General features: G+C 35.7%; 1 protein-coding gene across 1 annotated transcript in view; it reads right to left on the bottom strand.

The window, feature by feature from the left end:
* Positions 1 to 3,223: 3,223 nt before the first annotated feature.
* LOC111157377 (phosphorylase kinase regulatory subunit beta) overlaps positions 3,224 to 21,517 on the bottom strand; it is a 240,406-nt gene continuing 222,112 nt past the window's right edge. The window contains exons 27-31 of the mRNA XM_022518739.1: positions 16,849 to 16,983; positions 9,905 to 10,034; positions 6,855 to 6,962; positions 4,748 to 4,888; positions 3,224 to 4,097 (exon numbers count right to left, since the gene is read on the bottom strand). Of these exons, the coding sequence (XP_022374447.1) occupies positions 3,960 to 4,097; positions 4,748 to 4,888; positions 6,855 to 6,962; positions 9,905 to 10,034; positions 16,849 to 16,983 (652 nt within the window). The 3' untranslated portion in view covers positions 3,224 to 3,959. The remainder of the gene's footprint in view (positions 4,098 to 4,747; positions 4,889 to 6,854; positions 6,963 to 9,904; positions 10,035 to 16,848; positions 16,984 to 21,517) is intronic.

Genomic DNA, 21,517 nt, shown 5'->3' with positions numbered 1-21,517 from the left:
AACATCAACTAGACCATAAACTCCGTGAGAGGAAATTTGTCTTTTTTCCCCCCATTACCATGCCAGAACAGTGTCCAGCGTATAGTTGATATTCAGCATTTGACTGAATTATCTCGTTTTCCTTGTCAGTCAGCAATTCAGTTTTCAGCTATGTATATTTTGTTCTTTGCTGTTTCTAATTTGTGAAACTTGTTGCCTCAACTCTATTTTTCTTTCTTATTGTCTTGTCTTTGCTTTCTTCTTTCATCAATTCCTTTTCTCTTTATTTTTGAGTATAGGGCATTTGTTGTGGAGGGAGTATATTCGGAATGAGTTCTATATCTATTCTTTTTTCCTGTAGTATTTTTACATAGTTTACAAGCAGCTTCTTTCCATCTTTCTTGAGATTGGCACAGCAACTTTGTGGATACCCAGATACAGTGTCGGTGGTCTTCTGAATTTATTCCCAATCTGAACGCTTTTCTTTTGTTCTCTTCTAGCTGTTTCCAGCTGAGTCCCTCCTTCTCTGGCAATAATAAGTAAGCTCCAAAGTTTGCCCTGTTTGGAGGAACAGTCTTATACTATAAGCCATTGTCCTTGGAAACAGGATGCCCTTGATTAGAAAGAGTGAATTCAGGTCTCATAGTGTTAAAACAAGACTTCAGAGAAAAAAAGATAGTCGTCAAATCCAATCACCACTGCCCATAAGCCCCCTCTCAGGCAACAGGTCAAGGTCTGCAGTACCTATTCTCAGACCATTTATTGTTGTAGATAATTGGTTCTAGGGGATTGTGGTCACCCTTGCTCCTCATCTACCCCACCCCACATGAAAAATCAAAACAGCCACTCTCAATAGCAATTTCCTTCCTTGGAGAGCATGACTGTGGCAGTGCCCAGTTAAGGTGCCCAGTTAAGAGGGCAACTGGGGGCTGAAATCCAGCTTATTCTTGGCTATCTGAGCCATGTGTCCTGCTATGGGATTGTATCTGTTCAGTAAAAGGACATTTTCCTTAGCACAAAAGTGCCTAACCCTGTGCCCACAGGGCTGAGTGTGACCAGAAAGGCTGCCTTTTTCTAACTCACACAGATGTCATGTGGGCTGGCAGCAGCCCTGCTGGAGAATAGTGCAAATGGTGGTATATGTGGAGGGGGAAGGAATTCTACGTTGGAAGGACACTGTCTTTTTCCCCTAGACGCTGACTCAACACTCATCTGATTCCCTCAAAATGCATTAGATTTTTCATAATTTATCTACTGTCTTGTCCTCTCCCTGTACAGCTTCTGGGAGGCCAGAGTACAGGAGCCAAATATGAATCCAATGAGCCTTTTGTCTTCCTGTTGCTTTATAGAGTTTTTGGTAGGGGATTGTATTGCTTCATCTGAATACTGCTGGTTTTGTTTTGCTGATCTTTCCTCCCTCGTTTTTCATTCATGTTTTTAGTTTCTGAAATAGAGTAGTTTTATGATCTGGCTGCATACTACCATGCTACTTCCAGCCTCTCCTTGATTTAAACATGGTCTCTCTGTGCTGCTACAACTGGGTAGTCATACCGTGTTGACTTCTCTGCTTTTATACGCCATCTAGTTAATATGCATGCTCATGAAGGGCAACAAGCACATCTGAACCTACTCTTTATAGAGTTGTGGCAAAAAGCTAAATTTATTCAGGTGTCCTATAAATGTTATTTCGTGTCCATAAGGCACCGTAAGTTTATCACATATTGAAGATGACATCAAGATGATCCCACACTCTGATTTTTTTAAATTGAAATATGACTTTTTCAGACTTAAATAAAATACAAGGAAATCTGGAAAACACCATGTTTCTTAAAATGATAGCTCTGGAAATGTAGTTGAATTTGATATTCAGTCAGGAGTTTCCAATAGACGTTGCTTGTACAATAAACTTCCACAGTGAATCTGCAATTGTGATAGAGGAAGTTTTAAATCAGATTTAAATCTTGTCATGCCTGGATAAATGTGCTAATATTTTCAGTCAGTCCCTAGTACAGCTGTTAAAATATTTTAGCTCTGTAGGCCAAATGGGACTTTTAAAATTCATATGAGTTCTGTGTTCTAATTCTTATTATGTTCTGCTTTCCTAGTTAGAAAACAGACATTGGCTTCCGTAGAGGTGTACATCAAGGTTTACCGATCCCAACACATCTTTCAGTACAATAAATTTTGAATCTCATCAAAACACAAAGTTGGTACGTATGTCACAGATCCTGAATGCCTTCAGCAGCATGGGAAAACCAGAATCCTGCATATGCAGCATTTAAGCAGCAAACTAAAACTCATGCAGGAAATATATTGGCATTTGATGTTTGATTTCAATAAAGGCAGTGACAGGTTTCTGGCAATTTTGCCTAGCTTATCAGACTTTTTAAAAATTCTTAAAAATAAAACACAGTTTACTTTCCTCTAGATTTCAGCAAATATTAAATATTCCAAGGGCTTTTTTTCTTTCTATTTCCAGTTTCTCCAGCTATGAAGCATCAGTCTTCAATTCTCCATGGGCTTCAAGTTTAAGTTTTTTAATGCTTGTTTTGGAAACTAGGTTCATTACCATGTTTTCATAAACTGTCTTAATTTATCAAGTAATTGTCTTCTTTGTCATATCCCTCTCCTTAAGATGTTCTATAAGGTCAGATTTTTACCTCATTCTTCCCATTTTTGCCAACCAGTGTGTGTATGATTTCTTATGTAAGATCCAGGCAGTATACCTCAAAGTTATGAGAAATGTGCTTCACTCTGCAGATTTTTCCATGCGCTCACACAACCATGTCTTTGATATCAATTTGACTTGTTACTAAAGCCACTTGTCCTATGTTTCTTAGATCCTTTCAAGACTATGGAATGGGCTGCCTCCTTTATGTAACAAGTTTGACTTCTTAGGTGAAACTCCGTAATAAGTGGATATTTCCATATTATGGTGATACTCTATAATAAGACTGGTCAGAAAAATGACTCTCCTTTGGTCCATGGCTCAAACTAATGGGCTGTACTGTAACACCCAGTAAGGATTCATAAAACCTAAACATTTAATCCATTTTCTATTTTTCTTAAAGTCTGCTTAAGTAAATTTCGTAGCAAAATATGTGTAATGGTAGATACCATAGATTTTCTTCCACTCTAATTCCAGATCAATTAAGCTGAAAATATTCAGGAGTAATAGACTTAATATTGTGAACAGGAGAATAAAAAGTGTGTCTAGATATACTCATTAATTCAGGAAAAAAAGTAATGATTTTCAATTTTGTTTTTATTAGTACAAACTAGGTTAACAGGCCATACTTCTGAACAATCTTACACATGCCATATTTTTAGTAAGAGCTCAAAGAAAATGTTTGATCAGGTATAGATTACACTGTATTTTAGCCCAACCCCGAAGGTCAGCACAAATACAAAACCACAGTCATGTTTACAAGGTAAAAATTGTACAACAGCTCTGTATACTAAAATATTACCAACAACACAGTATCTGAAAATCAAAACATTAGCTGGCAGATTTGTTTTTATGATTTTAATATTTTTTTTCTAGTATGACAATGCCACTAAGTTAAGTTCACCATTCTTTCTCTATCTTTTCATTTCCTGTATGCACTTCTAGCTGGCAAATTCATTTTAATGGCAGTAAGTTGGGAATTTATCCAAAGAACAAAGATTCATTTCGATGAGTTATTTGATCATAAAACATGCAATGGTGAACTTTTAATTCATTAGCCATTTCTATCGTTCAGTAAAGATTATTATAGTTGGCATAATAATCATGAGAAATTTTTTCCACCTAGTTAAAGCATTTCTTACCATTAGATTGACTATGGCATGCAAGAGGTCCAGTAACTGCCAAGGGTATGCCAACCACCTCAGCAACAAAATCAATCCATACATAAATGGCAGCCTGAACTAAGCTTCAACACAAAACTTAACACACTGCTAGAAAATATGTCTCAACTGAGCCTCTCACACCTTCCTCACTAACTAACCAGACATGGGTCATCATTGCTTGGTTTGACTTCTCCTTCTAGCAGCAAATTCATCACAACCTTTGTCAAATAGCTGCATGTTCCTCTTTTTCCCAGTGGGGGAGTGTTATAAAAGGAAGTCATGTCATCCTACAAAGGAAAACAGTAAGCGAGTTGTTTGATTTTTGTTTGTAAAGAGTTGACAGGTAAAATCAGTGTCAGCCTAGAGGGAAAAATAAATTTGCAGAAAGATTTCCTCATGGAAAATAGGACCTTCTTGAGGTTTTCTTTCATTTTCCTAAGGCATCTTCTCAGCATATAAAACAAAGACAGACATTTTTAGTATTCTCCTCTTTGCTGATAATTTTTATTTACTTAGGGAACCTTTTTACAGATGAGCATAAAATATTAAACAGAGAGCCTGGAAGGGACTATATTAGATAGTATACACAGCAACAATGTAGCCTGTTACGTATTCCCATCCTCCCCAGAATTTAATTTTATAGCCTTCTGGAATCTATGGCTCCTTTCTGGTAAAACACATTTTAACTGCTAACTATATAAAGGAAATTTATATCTTCCCAAGTTTCCTTTTTAGTCAGAGCTTCATAGCTGAACTGACTAGTAATTAACTAAAAAGCACCACTAATTTCTCGAGTAAGTCAGACTTCTCCCTGCCCCTCAAGTACTCCATTTTGCACTCTATAAATCTGTTTTGTAAGTTAAACGGTAAGAGATTAGGGATATTTTGAAGAGTTGAGACAATTTAAAAAAAAAAAAAAGCTTTTTTCTCTACTTACTTGTTTTTCAACTTCCTTTAGTCGACTCTCATCTTTTTGAAATTCATGAAATGCTTCTTTTACCAGTTTGTCTAGATCTACTTTGTCTTGAAATTCAAGCTCAGGGTTTCTTTCCAGTACAATGGATACAACCATTAGTAACTAGAAGAGACAGACGTTGAAAGCCAATTATATGAACCATAAAAGCAACACAGTCTGGACATGTTTTCATTCTTTACTCAGATTGATGGATGACCCTTGAATTCCACAGTGTGTTCTATACAATGATTGACTATGATCATTGTGAATGGAATCTTTCTAATCTTGCAAATTAGTAGCACAAGTTCTGTTTGGAAACCGCACATTTTTTTCATTGTGTATATCTCTGTAGCTGTGCAGAAATGTTTTTAGGTCACTTAAATGAAATAAGAAAAATGGTTTCCCAGTCCTGTCAACAGTACATTGTGCTCTCTTTGCCCAAGGTGTCTGAACTTTCTGGCCTTTGGGCATTAATCCTTGTTGGCAAGTCACCAACACCAGTGTCCAGTGGAGCACAGCCTGCCCTACAAGAGGTGGTAGGCAACAAAGCTAAGGAAGGCAGGTGAGTTCAGTGGAGACTCCGGATCTAGGCTCATGATCAAATGACTTGGAACCCAAGACTCCAAAATGAGTATAATTCTGTGACATTATAGTGTTTCTCAGGTAATGGTTATGTTTTAAAAAATACACCTAGCCCTGATCTCTTTATGGTCTGAGTACTACTTGGTCTGCATATCTTAGTTTAATGCATCATCCTGTTGTTTGGCTCTCTCATACATTCGACCGAAGTAGTAACTTCCACTTTAGATGGCAAACTGCTAGACACAAAGATTGTGTCTGAGTATACAATGCTTGGTAAAGACTTACCGACGATAATTATGACTCCTTCTTTGTACGTGAAACAGGAAAAAAAGACTTCATAATTCCCAGTTTGGGAATATTCCTGACTGTACTCTCTCTAAATGCTTCCAAAACAGAACGTGAAAAAAACAAAGGAAACACTTTCAGAAAAAATCCAGGTGTCACAACATGGGAGACCTTGGAGATGGCTTTAGCCAGGAGAATTGAAGTTTTGCTCTAGTTCTAAAGAAAAATTTCTTCTGCAAGGGAACCCTCACTTGGTCAACAAGAAGGACCTCCATGTCCATTGTAGGTCCTAAATGCTGGGCACTAGACACTGAATGGCTAACAGCTAAGAAAGGCATTCACCCGTCCAATAATCCCATCTCTTCCTAACCCCAGGCTGCCTCATTCCCACATGCTATGTAATTGACTGATATTGTCTCTAAATCCTGGCACAGCTGAGGTATGACTGAATCTCACTCAACTCTGACTGGATTTCAGGTGCCAGATCTAGCACTTATTGAGAGCTTCTATCTCACCCAAACATATTACCCACCCACAAGAAGCACAGTCTGATGGAGTCATCCCCAAGGAAAGAGACAAAGTGAAGATGTACTACATGTTAAATCCATTCATTATGGGGATTCTCTCCATATTTGGCATAATGTTTTAAAATGGCAAAAGAGCACATGTATACACCATGCATGTGTGTGTATATTTTAGCATTTAACTTTATATAAAATGATACAGCACAAAATTACATGTCTTCTCTAGAGGTTCAGGGAGGTGTTTGGAATGATGTCCCTCAAAATATCAACACTGATGATCTATTCCTAGTGGGTATGGAGAAATTTTTCCGCTTTCTTTTCTATAATTTTCTAAACTATTAAAACTTTCTATAATAGTCATGTGTTATTTCTATAAATAGAAAAAAATGAAATTAAAGCAAACAGGAAAAAGCCACTTGCTCTGTTTTTTAAGTTAATGCATGTTAATGCACTTATCATTGAGGGGTGACTGAAAAAGCTGGGCAGTCTTTCCACACTGAAGGGTTTAAGATGTTTGAATTATTTATGTACCTTGGCTTGGGTTAAGGATGGCTATATTGTCTAAGACTCAACTAGAGGAAATCCAGGTTAGATAAAGAGTGGAATTCCTGGTCTCCCTTGAGAAATGTCCTTTATGTTAGTGTTCAGAGAACAGACAGAAAGCACTTTTTAAGCAATCTGCATTTCTAGATACAAACCTCCACAACAATCTGTCTGTACTTTGGCTGGTCAATATTTCCCAACATGTCTTCAACAAGGAGAGAGAAATTCATCTCATACATGGTCATATCTGACAGGGTTGGTTGCTGAAAAAAATAACCCAATATTAACATGCTGCATTGTTATACTGTGGTTCCCACTTAATAGAGGAATTTCATTTTCTAATCAATAACCTTTTTCAGGTTTTATAAAACCTTAGGGAGCATTTTCAGCGATATGACTGGATTTTACATATGTCAAACTACTGAAGCCGACCAGCTGACTATAGTGATGTATTAAACCTCCTGTTTTTAGTAGTTATCTTCACTACACAAATGTTAAGGGAAAGAGACTATATTGGAAATCCACTTCAACACACAAAAGGAACAGCGAAAAATTGAGACAACAAATAGAGTACATATTGCTTTCAGAATTAACACAAGAAGTTATGCTTGCTGTCAGACTTCAGCATGTAAGTCACTTGATATTGAATTTACATCATTTCTGTGGCAGGTCCTTTCTGAGCTGGCAGCATAAAAATGCATACAAATAAGCAAAAAAAAAAAAAAAACACAACATTGCATGTAGAAATGGCAAGAAAACACAGGAAAAAAAAGCAAAACTAAAATAATTTACTCTACCTTTTCTACTTCATTTAAGACAAGAGTACTGCATAGTCTTTTCACAAACATTTTCACAAACCAAATGAAAGCAGCAAATAAACTCAAATTCAAATGCAAATCCAAATCTGGGCATGATGGCTAACCCTCAAAGGATTGAAGACTCTAAATCTTAGGTTTGAATGGTGGAAAGCAGATGGAGTCACCAGACTTATTACCAGAGATGCAGAAATGATGAGTCATATTTATTTGCTTCCACCTCAATGATGACTTACAGTGAACTTAATCATAGCCTTAGAACAATGTGTATCTACTTATTATTCTTAATGGGACCCAGCAGGAATGTCCCCTTGAAATCAAATGACAGCAAACTAGTTCAACCTCTATAATTTGATATGGTCCAGCTATTGTATTCTATATTCAGTACAATCTAACATATTATTAATGTTTACAGGCAGTACCTAGTTTGGGGAAAGTGAGCCCAGTTGCTAAACACAGTAATTATAATTCTTTAGATGTCTAGCAATGGGATTAGTAGGGCTACAGAAAGAAAGAAAAACCCTGTCATGGTTTCATATCAATTTCCTTTTAAGAGATTTCATTTGAAAAGTCAACCTGGCTATTGTGCAACTATGATAAACCTAGAGAAGGGACATCAAGCTTGTTCTAATTCCCATTCTATGGAACAACATGGGGTAGGCAATATAGCAGAGAAGTTAAGACAAAAGGCTAAGTCAAAATTACCAGGGATAGGGAAGGGGATATGTGTCACACTCAGGGTCAACTACTTCCTAGATGTATGACCTTGGGAAAACCACTTAGTTATGCCTCAGTTTCCTCATCTGTCAAGTGGGAATAATAAAGTACCCACCTCAAAAGAACATTTTGTGAGGATTAAAGGAGCACTTAGAAAAGTGACTGGCATGTAAAAATACTTAACATGCATCTACTGTTATTTTTGTTAGCAAAGAGAGGATACAAAATGTACATGGCCTGGGCAATCACACAATTAAAATCTGGTAGCTACTAGCAGGGCCTGGGGAAGAAGCTAACAAAAGGTTGCCATAGTCCACTGTGTGCAGACATGAGGCCTAGCATAAGCAGAGTAGGAATAATGGAGGCCTGTTCTATGTTCACAGGAGATAGTGCTGCCTCATACGAGGGTCACAGAGCATGTGGGAGAGGAAAGGAGCCCCTATATTCATAACCAAATACAAGCACTCAACAATTTGTGACTAGTATAAAGAATAATTTTAACAGTTCTTATTCATTTTTAAAAACAAGTAATAGATTTACCTAGTTCAAATTTGAAAGGCTAAAAAAAGGTTTTCAGTGAAAAGCCCACCCTGTGCCCTCAAACCACAGTTCTCTTCCCCAAGGCAAAGAAAAGAATGCTACCAGTGTCTCATGGGTCCTTCCAGAAATACTGTGTACATATAAACAAAATAGGTGTGGGTATATGTATTTAAGAATACTATATTTGAATAAGTAACTTCATCAAAAGTAATTTGGTTGACATTTCAACACAAAAAACAAATACAGTATTCCATTTCCAAAAGGCCTGGTTATTCTTGTTTGTGTATAAACAGAATGAGTTAGATGTCAGTATCAAATAAAATAACCAAATCAAAGAAGCAAGCCAGTTTATATAACTTGGGAAGCCATCTGAAGGAGGGAGCCCTAATTCATTTGGATCAAAGCTGACTTTATATCTTGAGTAAATTAAGTGATTTTCTATGATCTAAAAAGTTATTACAATTTTTACATTCACCAAAATCCAGTCATTTCCCTTTCCACAGCATTACTAAGCCACTTTGTTTTTTTGGTCTGATTCGGTTCTGTCTTTTGAATGTATGTTTTATTCCTTGTGAGGTTCTCCAGCACTGGCTCACTATCACTTGGTGGTAAAGGAACACCTGCACTCATAGTTATGTCAACGTAAGAAAGCCTAACTTTCACTAATAAATAAACAAAAGAAGGACAGCTGCTTGGCAAAAAGTTTAGACATATGGTTCTTTTAAACACAGAGCTTCCCTGAAACATATGAAATATAATAATACAAAAAATATTTTTAAATTTTGTATTATGTTAGTCACCATACAGTACATCATTAGTTTTTTTTTTTTATTAAATACAACTTTTAAGCAAAATATCCATTTTGCTTAATGGAAATGGAAAAAGCAAGGCTTTTGTATAGAGGGGCACTAAAATTTAAAAATTAAAGTAATTCAGACTGGGGGAAAAATTTCTAGCCCAACTGATTAGGTATCTTATTTTTTAGTAGTTCTTCCCTTCAGGTATCCTGATACCCTTCCTTTAAATACTCTTAGAAAATGGAATAAGGACAAAGGTTACTGGCAATGCAGAGGGGGAAAGAATTCCCTACTCCCTTAGGTCCCTTAAATGACACAAATACAGTGGGGCTATACCTGTGGCAAATGCTTCCCAGCTACAATGATACCATTGGGCGTGCGCTCCAGGATCTGCCATACTCGGTCATAGAACCCAGCAGGAGTTCTATTCAAAGACCCATCAATCTGACGTCTGTTCAGCCAACATCTGTAGACCAAAAGAAAATGCCTCAGAGCTGAAAAGCAAGGTTGTTCTCATAGAGAGTAGAACTTTCAATACAGATTAATTGTTTCAATAGGGTGAGCAACAAAAACCAAAATCCATCAATGATGCATACCTACCGTGTGTTACAGGGGTTACTAAATATTTCATAGTGAAAACAGAGCTTGCAGGAAAGGAGAAAATCCCCAAGATTTTAAAAATTTAATAGGCAAAACAATAGTCTCTAGTAAGTTATAAGGTTGCTCACTATGTGATCAAAGGACTTCCTAATATGCAAAGAACCTCATTTAAAAACACAGAAGCAGCCAATTTCAAAATAATTTCATGTGGTCCTTACATACAATAAAATATAAATTTCATGAAAGCATGGATATTGTAAGGTTTGATCACTCCTATACACTCTTCCAGAAAGATGCTTAATAAAAATTTGGTAAGTAATGAAGGCTCAAAAAAGTATTATGTACCTAATGAAATGACCTTAAACCTTATACCTAAAACCTTCAATTTATTTTTCTATTTAAATATGGCCAAAGTACTAGTGCTGGAAAATCATCTATATGATCTTACATGTTATAATAATCATACCATAGTGAGAAATAAAAATTCTAGATCTTTTATTTTCATGGATTAAGTATTACATACATCTTAAAGATATAATACTCCTTCACAAACTGCTAAAGATGCAGAATTTGCATAATTTGAAAAGAATACACAAACGACACAGCAGTATAGTCTTCCAAAGAGTGGAATTCCTGGTCTCCCAAATATGTATTTTTCATACTGGATATTGAAACAAGTACTGAATGAAATATGCCATCAACCACAAGGTAAGCATGTGACCAACAATATTTCTAGAGGGGAGAATAACTATACAGGAGACAGTATAATGAAAAAAGACATTTTTGTTCCGATAAAAGAGGACCAATTAAGTTTTAAAACTGCACAAATGAGTGAGGTATCCTTTTTGGGATGCCGGGTTTTAATTTTTTGTTTTTTTGTTTTTTGGGGTTTTTTGGTTTTTGTTGTTGGTTTTGTTTGTTTTGGTTTTGTTGTTGTTGTTGTTGTTTTGGTAGACCTAGTCTTGTGTGGCTGGGTTCAGTGCTACGCCAAAGAGAAGAAGGCCGAAGGGGTAGGGGTTTCTCGGTGATGTTTTACTTTGGATAATAAGGGTGCAAAACTGAATACCCAGTACTCTGCATTTGATTTTTTTCCTATTCCCTTTGTTTGGCAATAAGAAAAAAAAGATGTTTTCAGAGTTCTATAAAGTCATGGTTAGTATTATAAAAGGGAAAAGTTTGCTTAGAACAACAAAGAAAGTAGAAATACATGAAAACTCACAATGGAGATGCATTATTTTTGAGGACCTCTCTTTATTTTTTGGCTTTTTATTTTAAAAAATTTTAGACTTAGAAGTCAAAACAGTAATTCATGAAGCTCCCATATACTCAGCTTCTCCTACTTCTGTTATCTTACATAAAAATACTCGAAACCAGGAAATGAATGCTGACACAATATTATTAGTTATGGACCTTATTCACATTATGTCATTTTACCACTAATGTCCTTGTTTGGGTTGTGGGTCCAATCCAGGACCCCACACTGCATCTGGTTTCCAAGACTCCTTAGGTAGGCTCTTCCAATCTGTGACAGTTCCTCAATCTTCTTTCATTTCCCATGAATTTAACATTTTGGAAATGTCAGTTATTTTGCAGAATGCACCTCAGTCTGGGTTTATCTGATGTTTTCTCATGATTAGACTTAGATTATGCATTTTTGGCAAGAATACCCAGAAGTGATTGTGCTTTTTGGTATATCATATTAGGGAGTACATGATACTGATGTGTCTTATTCTTGGGATGCTAACCTTGATCATTTGATTAAGGTGGAGTCTACTGGGTTCCCTCACTATAAAGTTACTATTTTTCCTTTTGCAATTAAAAAGTATCTTGAGTGAAATACTTTTGAATTAAGCAAATTTTTCCTTTCTCGTCATATTTCCATCCACTAAATTTAGCATCCATGATGGTTCTTGCCTGCAACAATTGTTACTACTGTCTTTCTCTAATGGTGACTTTCCTTTTCAATCATTCCACCTACACTTGCTAATTGGAATTAATAGTGTCTGTTTCCCTACAGCCCCAGCAAATGTTTGTCATACTGTCTAACTTTTTCCAGTCTATCTGATAGATGAGAAATGGTATCCCAACATGTTTTAATTTACATTTCTCTAATTATGAGTTAGTTTAAGCATCTTTTCAAAGGTCTGTTTTTTTACATTTTAAATAAATAGATTAGTTATATTTTTCCCCATTTTTCTCTTGGGTTTTTGCTTCTTTGTCTCTGAGTTTTTAAGAATTCTTGGATAGTAGCCCTTTATAGCCTATGTTTTGTTCCAGTTTCTCAGCTGTCTTCTGAGATTATATATTTTCTGCCATGCAAAATGATGTTTTAAATTTTTATATAGTCTTATTAATCATTTAATACCCCTAGAGTTGAGCCCTAGTTAGAAAGCCTTTGTCATACTGAGGTTAAAGTGGTATGTCTTCTTTTACCGCTGGTATGGTTTCATTTTTTACATTTAGATAGCAAATCTATTTGTGGAGTTTATTCTTATGTACAGTATAAAGTATGGATTTGACTTTATCTTTTCCTAAATGGCTATCCAGTTGTCCCACCACTATTTATAAATAATTTTCACCCTTAACCCAGTGACATGAGATGTCACCTCTATCACACATTAACTTTCCATATGGGTTGAAGGTCTATTTCTGGACTTTCCATTCTGTTCAGCTGGCCTATTTATGTCTTCATGTGCCTGCATCACACTTTTTATCATAGAGGCTCTATAGTACATTTCATTGTCTGTTAGGGCAAGTCCTTCTTTTATGCTGTTCCGGTTATTCTTGCATGTTTGTTTCTCCATATGAAGTTTAGTATTAACTTGTCTAACTCCATAAACAGCTTGTTGGAATTTTTTTGCTACTGTATTACATTTATAACTGATATCATTTTTTAAATTAACATATAATGTATTATTTGTTTCAGGGATACGGGTCTGTGATTCATCGGTCTTACACAATTCATGGCACTCACCATAGTACATACCCTCCCCAATGTCCATCACCCAGCCACCCCAACCCTCCCTTCCTCTCCCCTCCAGCAACTCTCAGTTTGTTTACTGAGATTAAGGGTCTTTTATGGTTTGTCTCATTCTCTGCTTTTGTCTTGTTCCATTTTTCCCCTCCTTCCCCTATGACACTCTGTCTTGCTTTTAAAATTCCTCATATCAGTGAGATCATATGATAATTGTCTTTCTCTCATGGACTTACTTCACTTAGTGTAACACCCTCTAGTTCTATCCACATTGTTGCAAAGGGCATGTGGTCATTTTTTGATGGCTGCATATTATTCCAGTGTGTGTGTGCATCACATATTCTTCATCCATTCATCTGTTGATGGACATCTAGGCTCTTTCCATAGCTTGGCTATTGTAGACATTACTGCTATAAACATTGGGGTGCATGTGCCCCTTTGGATCACTGTATTTGTATCTTTGGGGTAAATACCCACTAGTGCAATTGCTGAGTCATAGGGTAGCACTATTTTCAACTTTTTGAGGAACCTCCATACAGCTTTCCAGAGGGGCTGTACCAGCTTGCATTCCCACTGTGTAAGAGTGTTCCCCTTTCTCCGCATCTCACCAACATCTGTCATATCCTGACTTGTTAATTTTAGCCATTCTGACTGGTCTGAGGTGGCATCTCATTATGGTTTTGATTTGTATTTCCCTAATGCCAAGGAATGTTGAGAACTTTTTCATGTGTCTGGTGGCCTTTTGGATGTCTTCTTTGCAGAAATGTCTGTTCATGTCTTCTGCCCATTTCGTGTCTGGATTATTTATTCTTTGGGTGTTAAACAAATTCTTTTTAGATTCTGGATACTAGCCCTTTATCTCATATGTCATTTGCAAATATCTTTAGATATTTTTTGTCAGTTGTCTTTCAGTTTTGTTGACTGTTTCCTTTGCTGTGCAAAAGCTTTTTTTTTTTTTTTTTTTATCTTGATGAAGTCCCAATAGTTCTTTGTTTGCCTTTCTTCCCTTGCTTTTGGTGATATTTCTAGGAAGAAGTTGCTACGACTGAGGTCAAAGAGATTGCTGCCTGTGTTCTCCTCAAGGATGTGGATGGATTCCTGTCTCACATTGGGTTCTTTCATCCATTTTGAGTCTATTTTTGTGTGTGGTGTAAGGAAGTGGTCCAGTTCATTCTTCTGCATGTGGCTGTCCATTTTTCCTAACACCATTTGTTGAAGAGACTATCTTTTTTCCATTGGATATTCTTTCCTACTTTGTCGAAGATTAATTGACCATAGAGTTGAAGGTCTATTTCTGGTCTCTCTATTCTTTTCCATTGCTCTGTGTGTCTGTTTTTGTGCCATATTTGATGATTACAGCTTTGTAATAGAGCTTGAAGTCTGAATTGTAATGCCACTAACTTTGGCTTTCTTTTTCAACATTCCTCTAGCTATTTGGGGTCTTTTCTGGTTCCAAATAAATCTTAGGATTATTTGTTCCATTTTTTTGAAAAAAATTCTTGGTATTTTGATAGAGATTGCATTAAATGTGTAGATTGCTTTAGGTAGCATAGACATTTTCGCAATATTTGTTCTTCCAATCCATGAGCATAGAACGTTTTTCCATTTCTATCTTCCTCAATTTCTTTCATGAGTACTTTATAGTTTTCTGAGTACAGATTCTTTGCCTCTTTGGTTAGGTTTATTCCTAGGTATCTTATGGTTTTGGGTGCAATTGTAAATGGGATCGACTCTTTAATTACTCTTTCTTCTGTCATGCTGTTGGTGTATAAAATGCAACTGATTTCTGTGCATTGATTTTATATCCTGACACTTTACTGAATTCCTGTATGAGTTCTAGCATTTTTGGAGTGGAGTCTTTTGGGTTTTCCACATAAAGTATCATATCATCTGCAAAGAGTGAGAGCTTGACTTCTTTGCCAATTCAGATGCCGTTAATTTCTATCCTATGTTGAATAGGAGTGGTGATAGTGGACATCCCTGCTGTGTTCCTGACCTTAGGGGGAAAAACTCTCTTTTTTTCCCCATTGAGAATCATATTCACTGTGGGTTTTTCATAGATGGCTTTGATGATATTGAGATATGTATCCTCTATCCCTACACTTTGAAGAGTTTTGATCAAGAAAGGATGCTGTACTTTTTCAAATGCTTTTTCAGCATCTATTGAGAGTATCATATGGTTCTTGTTCTCTCTTTTACTAATGTATTTTATCACATTGATTGATTTGCAGATGTTGAACCAACCTTGCAGCCCAGGAATAATACCACTTTGTCGTGGTGAATAATCCTTTTAATGTATGGTTGGGTCCTATTGGCTAGTATTTTGACGAGAATTTTTTTATCTGTGTTCATCAAGGATATTGGTCTATAATTCTCCTTTTAGTTGGGGTCTTTGTCTGGTTTTGGGATCAAGGTAATGCTGGCCTCATAAAATGAGTTTGGATGTTTTCCTTCCATTTCTATTTTTTGGAACAGTTTCAGGAGAATGGGTAGGTATTAATTCTTCTTTAAATGTTTGGTAGAATTCCCCTGAGAAGCCATCGGGCCCTGAGCTCTTGTTTGTTGGGAGATTTTTGATGACTGCTTCAATTTCCTTACTGGTTATGGGTCTGTTCAGGTTTCCTATTTCTTCCTAGTTCAGTTTTGGTAGTTTATACCTCTCTTTAATGCATTCATTTCTTCCAGATTGTCTAATTTGCTGGCATATAGTTGCTCATAATGTGTTCTTATAATTGTTTGCATTTCTTTGGTGTTGGTTGTGATCTCTCCTCTTTCATTCATGACTTTATTAATTTGGGTCCTTTCTCTTTTGTTTTCAATAAGTCTTGCCAGGGGTTTATCAATCTTACTAATTCTTCCAAAGAACCAGCTCCTAGTTTTGTTGATCTGTTCTTCTGTTCTTTTGGTTTCTATTTCATTGATTTCTGCTCTGATTTTTATTATTTCTCTTCTCCTGATGGGTTTAGGATTTATTTGCTGTTCTTTTTCCAGCTCCTTTAGGTGTAGGGTTTATAACTGATATCTTTATAATGTTGTGTGTTCCTCTTTAAGAACAAAGATATCTTCCCATTTGCTCAGATCTACTTTTGTTGAAGACTTCTTTTCTAAGGATATAAATACCACCTTAGAAAATATCAGGCACACAAATAGTGCTAATACATGTTTGCCTAAATAATTATATTAAATCTCTTTCTATAATAAAATATTCTTCAATTTAACGCATTTGACAAGTATTTGTTTTGCTCTTATTCTAAGCTTAGCACAAGTTATGTCTATGAAATGGTTTAGCCCTGAATAAGTTTTTAGTTTACTTAGGGAGACAGTCACAGGTAACTTATTCAAATAACATTACCAAACTCATATCTTTATCCCAAAGTGTTGGGAGGAGATGGTAAGTGCTACAAAGATTCAGAAAGGGAATTGATCAACACAGTATGAAGTTTTACATTCTATACAAAATAATAAAAATTAAGAAACACTGATAAACTATACCTGAAAAGAGTAAAAAATTAAAATCAACACAAAATCACAAGTGAAGATAGACATTTTGGTTAGTATCTTTATATACACTATCTACCTCATAGGGTGACCTCTGATACTCTGTTGCATTTTATTTATTACCACCTTATTAATTTCATATATATATCAAAGCATAATGTTACTATAAATCCAGAGTGTCCTAGAGGTAACAATAGGTCTTCATTACCCTCCATTCTGTTGAGGCTGGAGAATATCCAACAGAAGTTGTTTAACTTCACTAGGTGACAGCTGATACAAGTCTCTGGCTGGCTTGTCTCCACCACGGATCTGTAATTCATACTCCATAGCATGGATGATCCACCTAAAACAAAACAGGAAAAGCATGAATCAATAACTCTTGAAATAAAATCACCTTGTGCTTCTTACAGCAATACCCTTAGCAGCACTGACCCATTGAAAGGTGAATGAAGAAAAAGCCATCTGAATTTTCTGAACCGTTGATATAATTACTTCCATCAAGATTATATGACATGATTAGATTCTTTAAAAAGACCCCTGCTCTTGCACGTGTAGTTAGGTAGTAAATATGAAAACATGTAAGGACTTAGGTTCTTCTTAAATGAGATTCTACCAATTTGGTACGAAAGTATACAGTATATAATAGCTGCTACACTATTATTTTCATAATACTAGATATATGCAAAAAACAAGCAGGATAGAAACAATTCATTGGAATTGGAAATGGGCTGAGATATGCTATTACATAAATGTTCCTTTCCCAGGAAGGGTAAGCACTTACACCTATTTCTTTTACTTTGCAGTCATTCCCTTGTGATTGGAGGGGACTGAGGTATTTTCTTTTGAAATACAAGAACACAGTTAGTTATAATTCAATCATATGAGTATATTAGAGAATGTACTTTAACCAATAGATTTCAGAAGAATCTCCTTTACAGACATATTTTTTAAAATATTTTATTTCTTTATGTATTTATTTGACAGAGAGAGAGAGAGAGGTTGAGCACAAGCAGAGGGGGCAGCAGGCAGAGTGAGAGGGTGAAGCAGACTCCCCGCTGAGCAGGGAGCCCAATGCAGGACTCCATCCCAGGACCCTGGGATTGTGATCTGAGCTGAAGGCACACCCTTAACAACTGAGCCACCTAGGCATCCTTCCTTTACAGATATTTAAATGCTGTTCATGTACCTATTCTTAAAGAATCTATTCTTTAATAGATAAATGCTGTTCATAAAATAATTACTTTTATTGCAGAAGAAGCTTTAATGTCCTTACTTAAGCAACTGGAGTACTACTTGTGTGCCTTATATTTTCCAAGGTAAAATATTTAATTATTTTATATGTAAATTATTTCACTTTTTGATTTAAGAAGTTTTCAATAAGTATTTTTATACTTTCGTCTCATTTCTTTCATTTACTGTATTCTGAGGAAAGAACTCAGATAAACCAGTTACGCAAACCAAAGAAAATCATGGAAATAATACTGTGCCTTAGGGGACCAGAACTCTACACACCATTAGGAAAAGCTAGGGAATTAGTTTTACACAGCAGATTCCCAAGCTTTACCCTTAAATCCTTCGGTGAACAATGAATAACAAACAGAGACAGTGCGGCTCAGCAACTAGAAAGAATGTGCCTTCATTCACCCATGCTACTTTGTCTCCCAAAGGGAAGCTGTGTAGCCAAACCACTGGAAGAAACGTCTAGTTACAGCAGTGAAGATTTAAAGTGCCTAAGTGACTCACTCAAATATGTCATTATCTTTGTCCTGATATACTTCGAAAGACAGCCCACAAGGCTATTGCAGGTACAGAGGATGAAAAAGTTGGGTGGAAATAATCAAAAGATTAAAGTCCTTTCTGCCAAGGCTGCTTTGCAAAACAACACTGATGCATCCTCACGGGATACCTTTAATGCCTCTCAGAGGAAAAGAATAAGAAAACTGTGAAGCATTCCCAGTTGAGCCCAGGTGATATCAGCCTGGCATATGTCCCAGCCTGCTGGGCCAGCCCACAGGCCACAAGGCTAATGCCCCTATTCTTTGACTGCTCTAATCTCACTGCCATCTGCTGAGGCAACTCTCAGTTCTTTTTCCTATCCTCTCACGTATTCTTTGTTGTTGTCATTTCTGGAAGATAGGAATTTAACTGAGATGCATGAGAGATTTATAAGGACAGAACATAATTATTTAATATATATATTCTTACTAATATTTCTGTTGATAGTGAATAATAAATATTTAATAGTAGCTCACTGGTAAGAACAATAAAGATGACAAAGCATTTGCAAACAAAAAAATAAACAAAACAACAGAACATGCGAGTGAATTAAGAGTTACCATTTTTATTTCTCTAATAGGTTGAAAAGAAAAGCTGGACTAAAACTATGTTATCTTCAACCTCATTATTATGAACTGTATTTAGTCAAAATGTTATATCAGCTTAAAAGCCACAAGAATATAGTTACTTTGGATGCTGTGATGTTAAAGTTGTTTATGAAATTACCTGTTAAAATGACATTTCAGTTAAAATAAACTGCTCCATGGACCTCTCTTTAAATAAAAAACTTGTTAATTTTACAGGTTATAATAGTCTTCTATTATTTTCTTTGTTTAATATTTCACATTTACATTTGAGGCAACTTTGTAAAAGAAAGAACATCAAATTAAAATCTGAAGACCTGTCTTTTGGTCTCAACAAGTCAATGGCATGAAAAGAAAAGTCTGGGTTAAGGGGTCCTATTCTAGATTAAAAGTGATTGAAGAGACATAACAACAAATGCCATGTGTGGGCCTTGTTTGGGATCCCAATTTTTTTTTTTAAGTTATTTTGAGGACAACCACAAAAATGTGTATAGGAACTGGGTATTAGGTGATATTAAGGAATTATTGCTAATTTTGTTGGATGTGATAATGGTATTGTGATTACTGAGAAAATGTCCTTTTTAAGATATATATACTTACTTAAATATTGAGGAGTAAAAGCAAAAATGTCTGGAATTTGCTTTATAATCTACAGCCAAAAAAAAAAAAAAGCAAGGCAAATGTAAATTGCTAACAATTGCCTATACCCATTTAAATTATGGACATGTGGGAATTGACCAAATTATTCTATTATTAAACATTTAGTCTATTTATGATGAAAAGCAAAAATAATAAAGATAGGCTTAAATATCAATCCTGTCACTCATCAACTGTGTCCCACTGGCAAATTATTTTTCAAATGGGAATATTACTCGTTCAGCTCATTTTATGGAATTATTTTGAGGAATAAATAAGACAATGCATGTTAAAAAGCTTTTGAAATTATAGAGTCATGAAAAATGTTAGCAAACTCCTTTTATTTGACCTCTGATATTCAGGTTGGAGACAGGCAATACAATTTTTACACTGAAGTCTTGGAGTTACTTAAGCAAGGGCCATATCCACTTAAGTTCAGGACGTGTCCCCTTCTAAAATAAATAACAAATAAATAACTTTAAAATTTTAAAAACACTAACCTTCTAAAGTCCTCTAAAACTTGAATTATTAAAACTGACCATTATTTATCATATTTACCTTTTCAAATCTTTAGTACCATAAATAAAGATAGTTGGAGATCTAAAAACTTCCCCTAGGGTTTTTTCCTTCTGTTCATAAAATCTCAGCAGTTCTGTGAGCCAAATTACAGAAAACATCATACTCCACAGTCACCAAAGAAAGAAGGTGACTGTTTTCCATTCACTCTAGCACAAATTTATATAACTTATCAGCCAAATTATTAAAATACATTGGCCAAACTAATCTATTTAGCTTGAAATTCTTCAAAGGACTAAACAACAGCAAAAGTCTTAGACATAAACTACTATACAACAGTCAGAGACAGAGAATGTAAATTACCAAGTGAGAAACATAGTTAAAAAATTCAAAGACATTTAATCCGTTTTTAGAACTACTAATATAAAAGGGCATTAATTCCTTTGCATGAGAGCATCTCACTTCTTACCCTCATTCCCGCTGACAAAGTCATCAAATCTGATTTGACATTACAGTGTAGAAGCAGTTAATGCAAAATAGGGAAAGAAAAAGCAAGCAAGCAAATGTGGAAGGTCAAAAGAATGAAGGTTATCGTTGGACCACATCCGTATAGACTCAGTCTGTCTAAAGAACCAAGGACATGCTCGACTTGCCAATAAGCAAGTGAGAGAGTGGCATATACACACAACTGACCAGCACAACCTTCATGTGTGCCAAGATTTGACTTGAGGACAATGAATTCTTCAGCATTCCTGGAGAAGTATGATAAGGTAGATAGTATCCCTATATAGTTCTAGGGATAACATTATCCTTCTAAAAACTCTCTTGTTGTGAGGTTAGTAAACATATTGTGTATATATTGGTATTTTTCTTTCTACATGCCCCGATCAAGGAGTGAAATATACTACAAAGTACATGGAAATCTGACATCACTGGTAAATGAGGACAGCTGACATTTTCTGAAAACATGCCTCTGATTCATAGCAAGACACAACTTTAAAAATAATCATTTTGAGCCAATTTGAAGATACTAAGAAGTGTCTGCCAAGTTTGCTGTTAAACAAGTGAATGTATAACTCTCTGCAAGCATTCACTAAGCCATATGAGAGGAGATGGGAAAATTGCGCAGGAAGACACTTGATTGATATTAATACAGAGAGGGTGATAATTTGATAAGGCAAACTGAGCTTCCTGTCTGGTAACTGGAGAACAATGACTCATTCACTGTACTCCTGAAATTATCAGAGCAGAGGTAGGAGAGTTCCATCATCTCACTTCCTCACTTCATATAAATATAAAATGTCAAAAACAGAGACCTCTGAATGAGTATCAAGCCATGCTAATGAACTCAGACCTCTAATTATC

This window comes from Enhydra lutris, unplaced genomic scaffold, assembly GCF_002288905.1.
Source record: "Enhydra lutris kenyoni isolate GAN:26980312 unplaced genomic scaffold, ASM228890v2 scaffoldscaffold54, whole genome shotgun sequence".
Taxonomy (NCBI): Eukaryota; Metazoa; Chordata; class Mammalia; order Carnivora; family Mustelidae; genus Enhydra; species Enhydra lutris.
The sequence above is the reverse complement of the archived record's forward strand: the minus strand, read 5'-3'. Positions and strand labels throughout refer to the sequence as shown.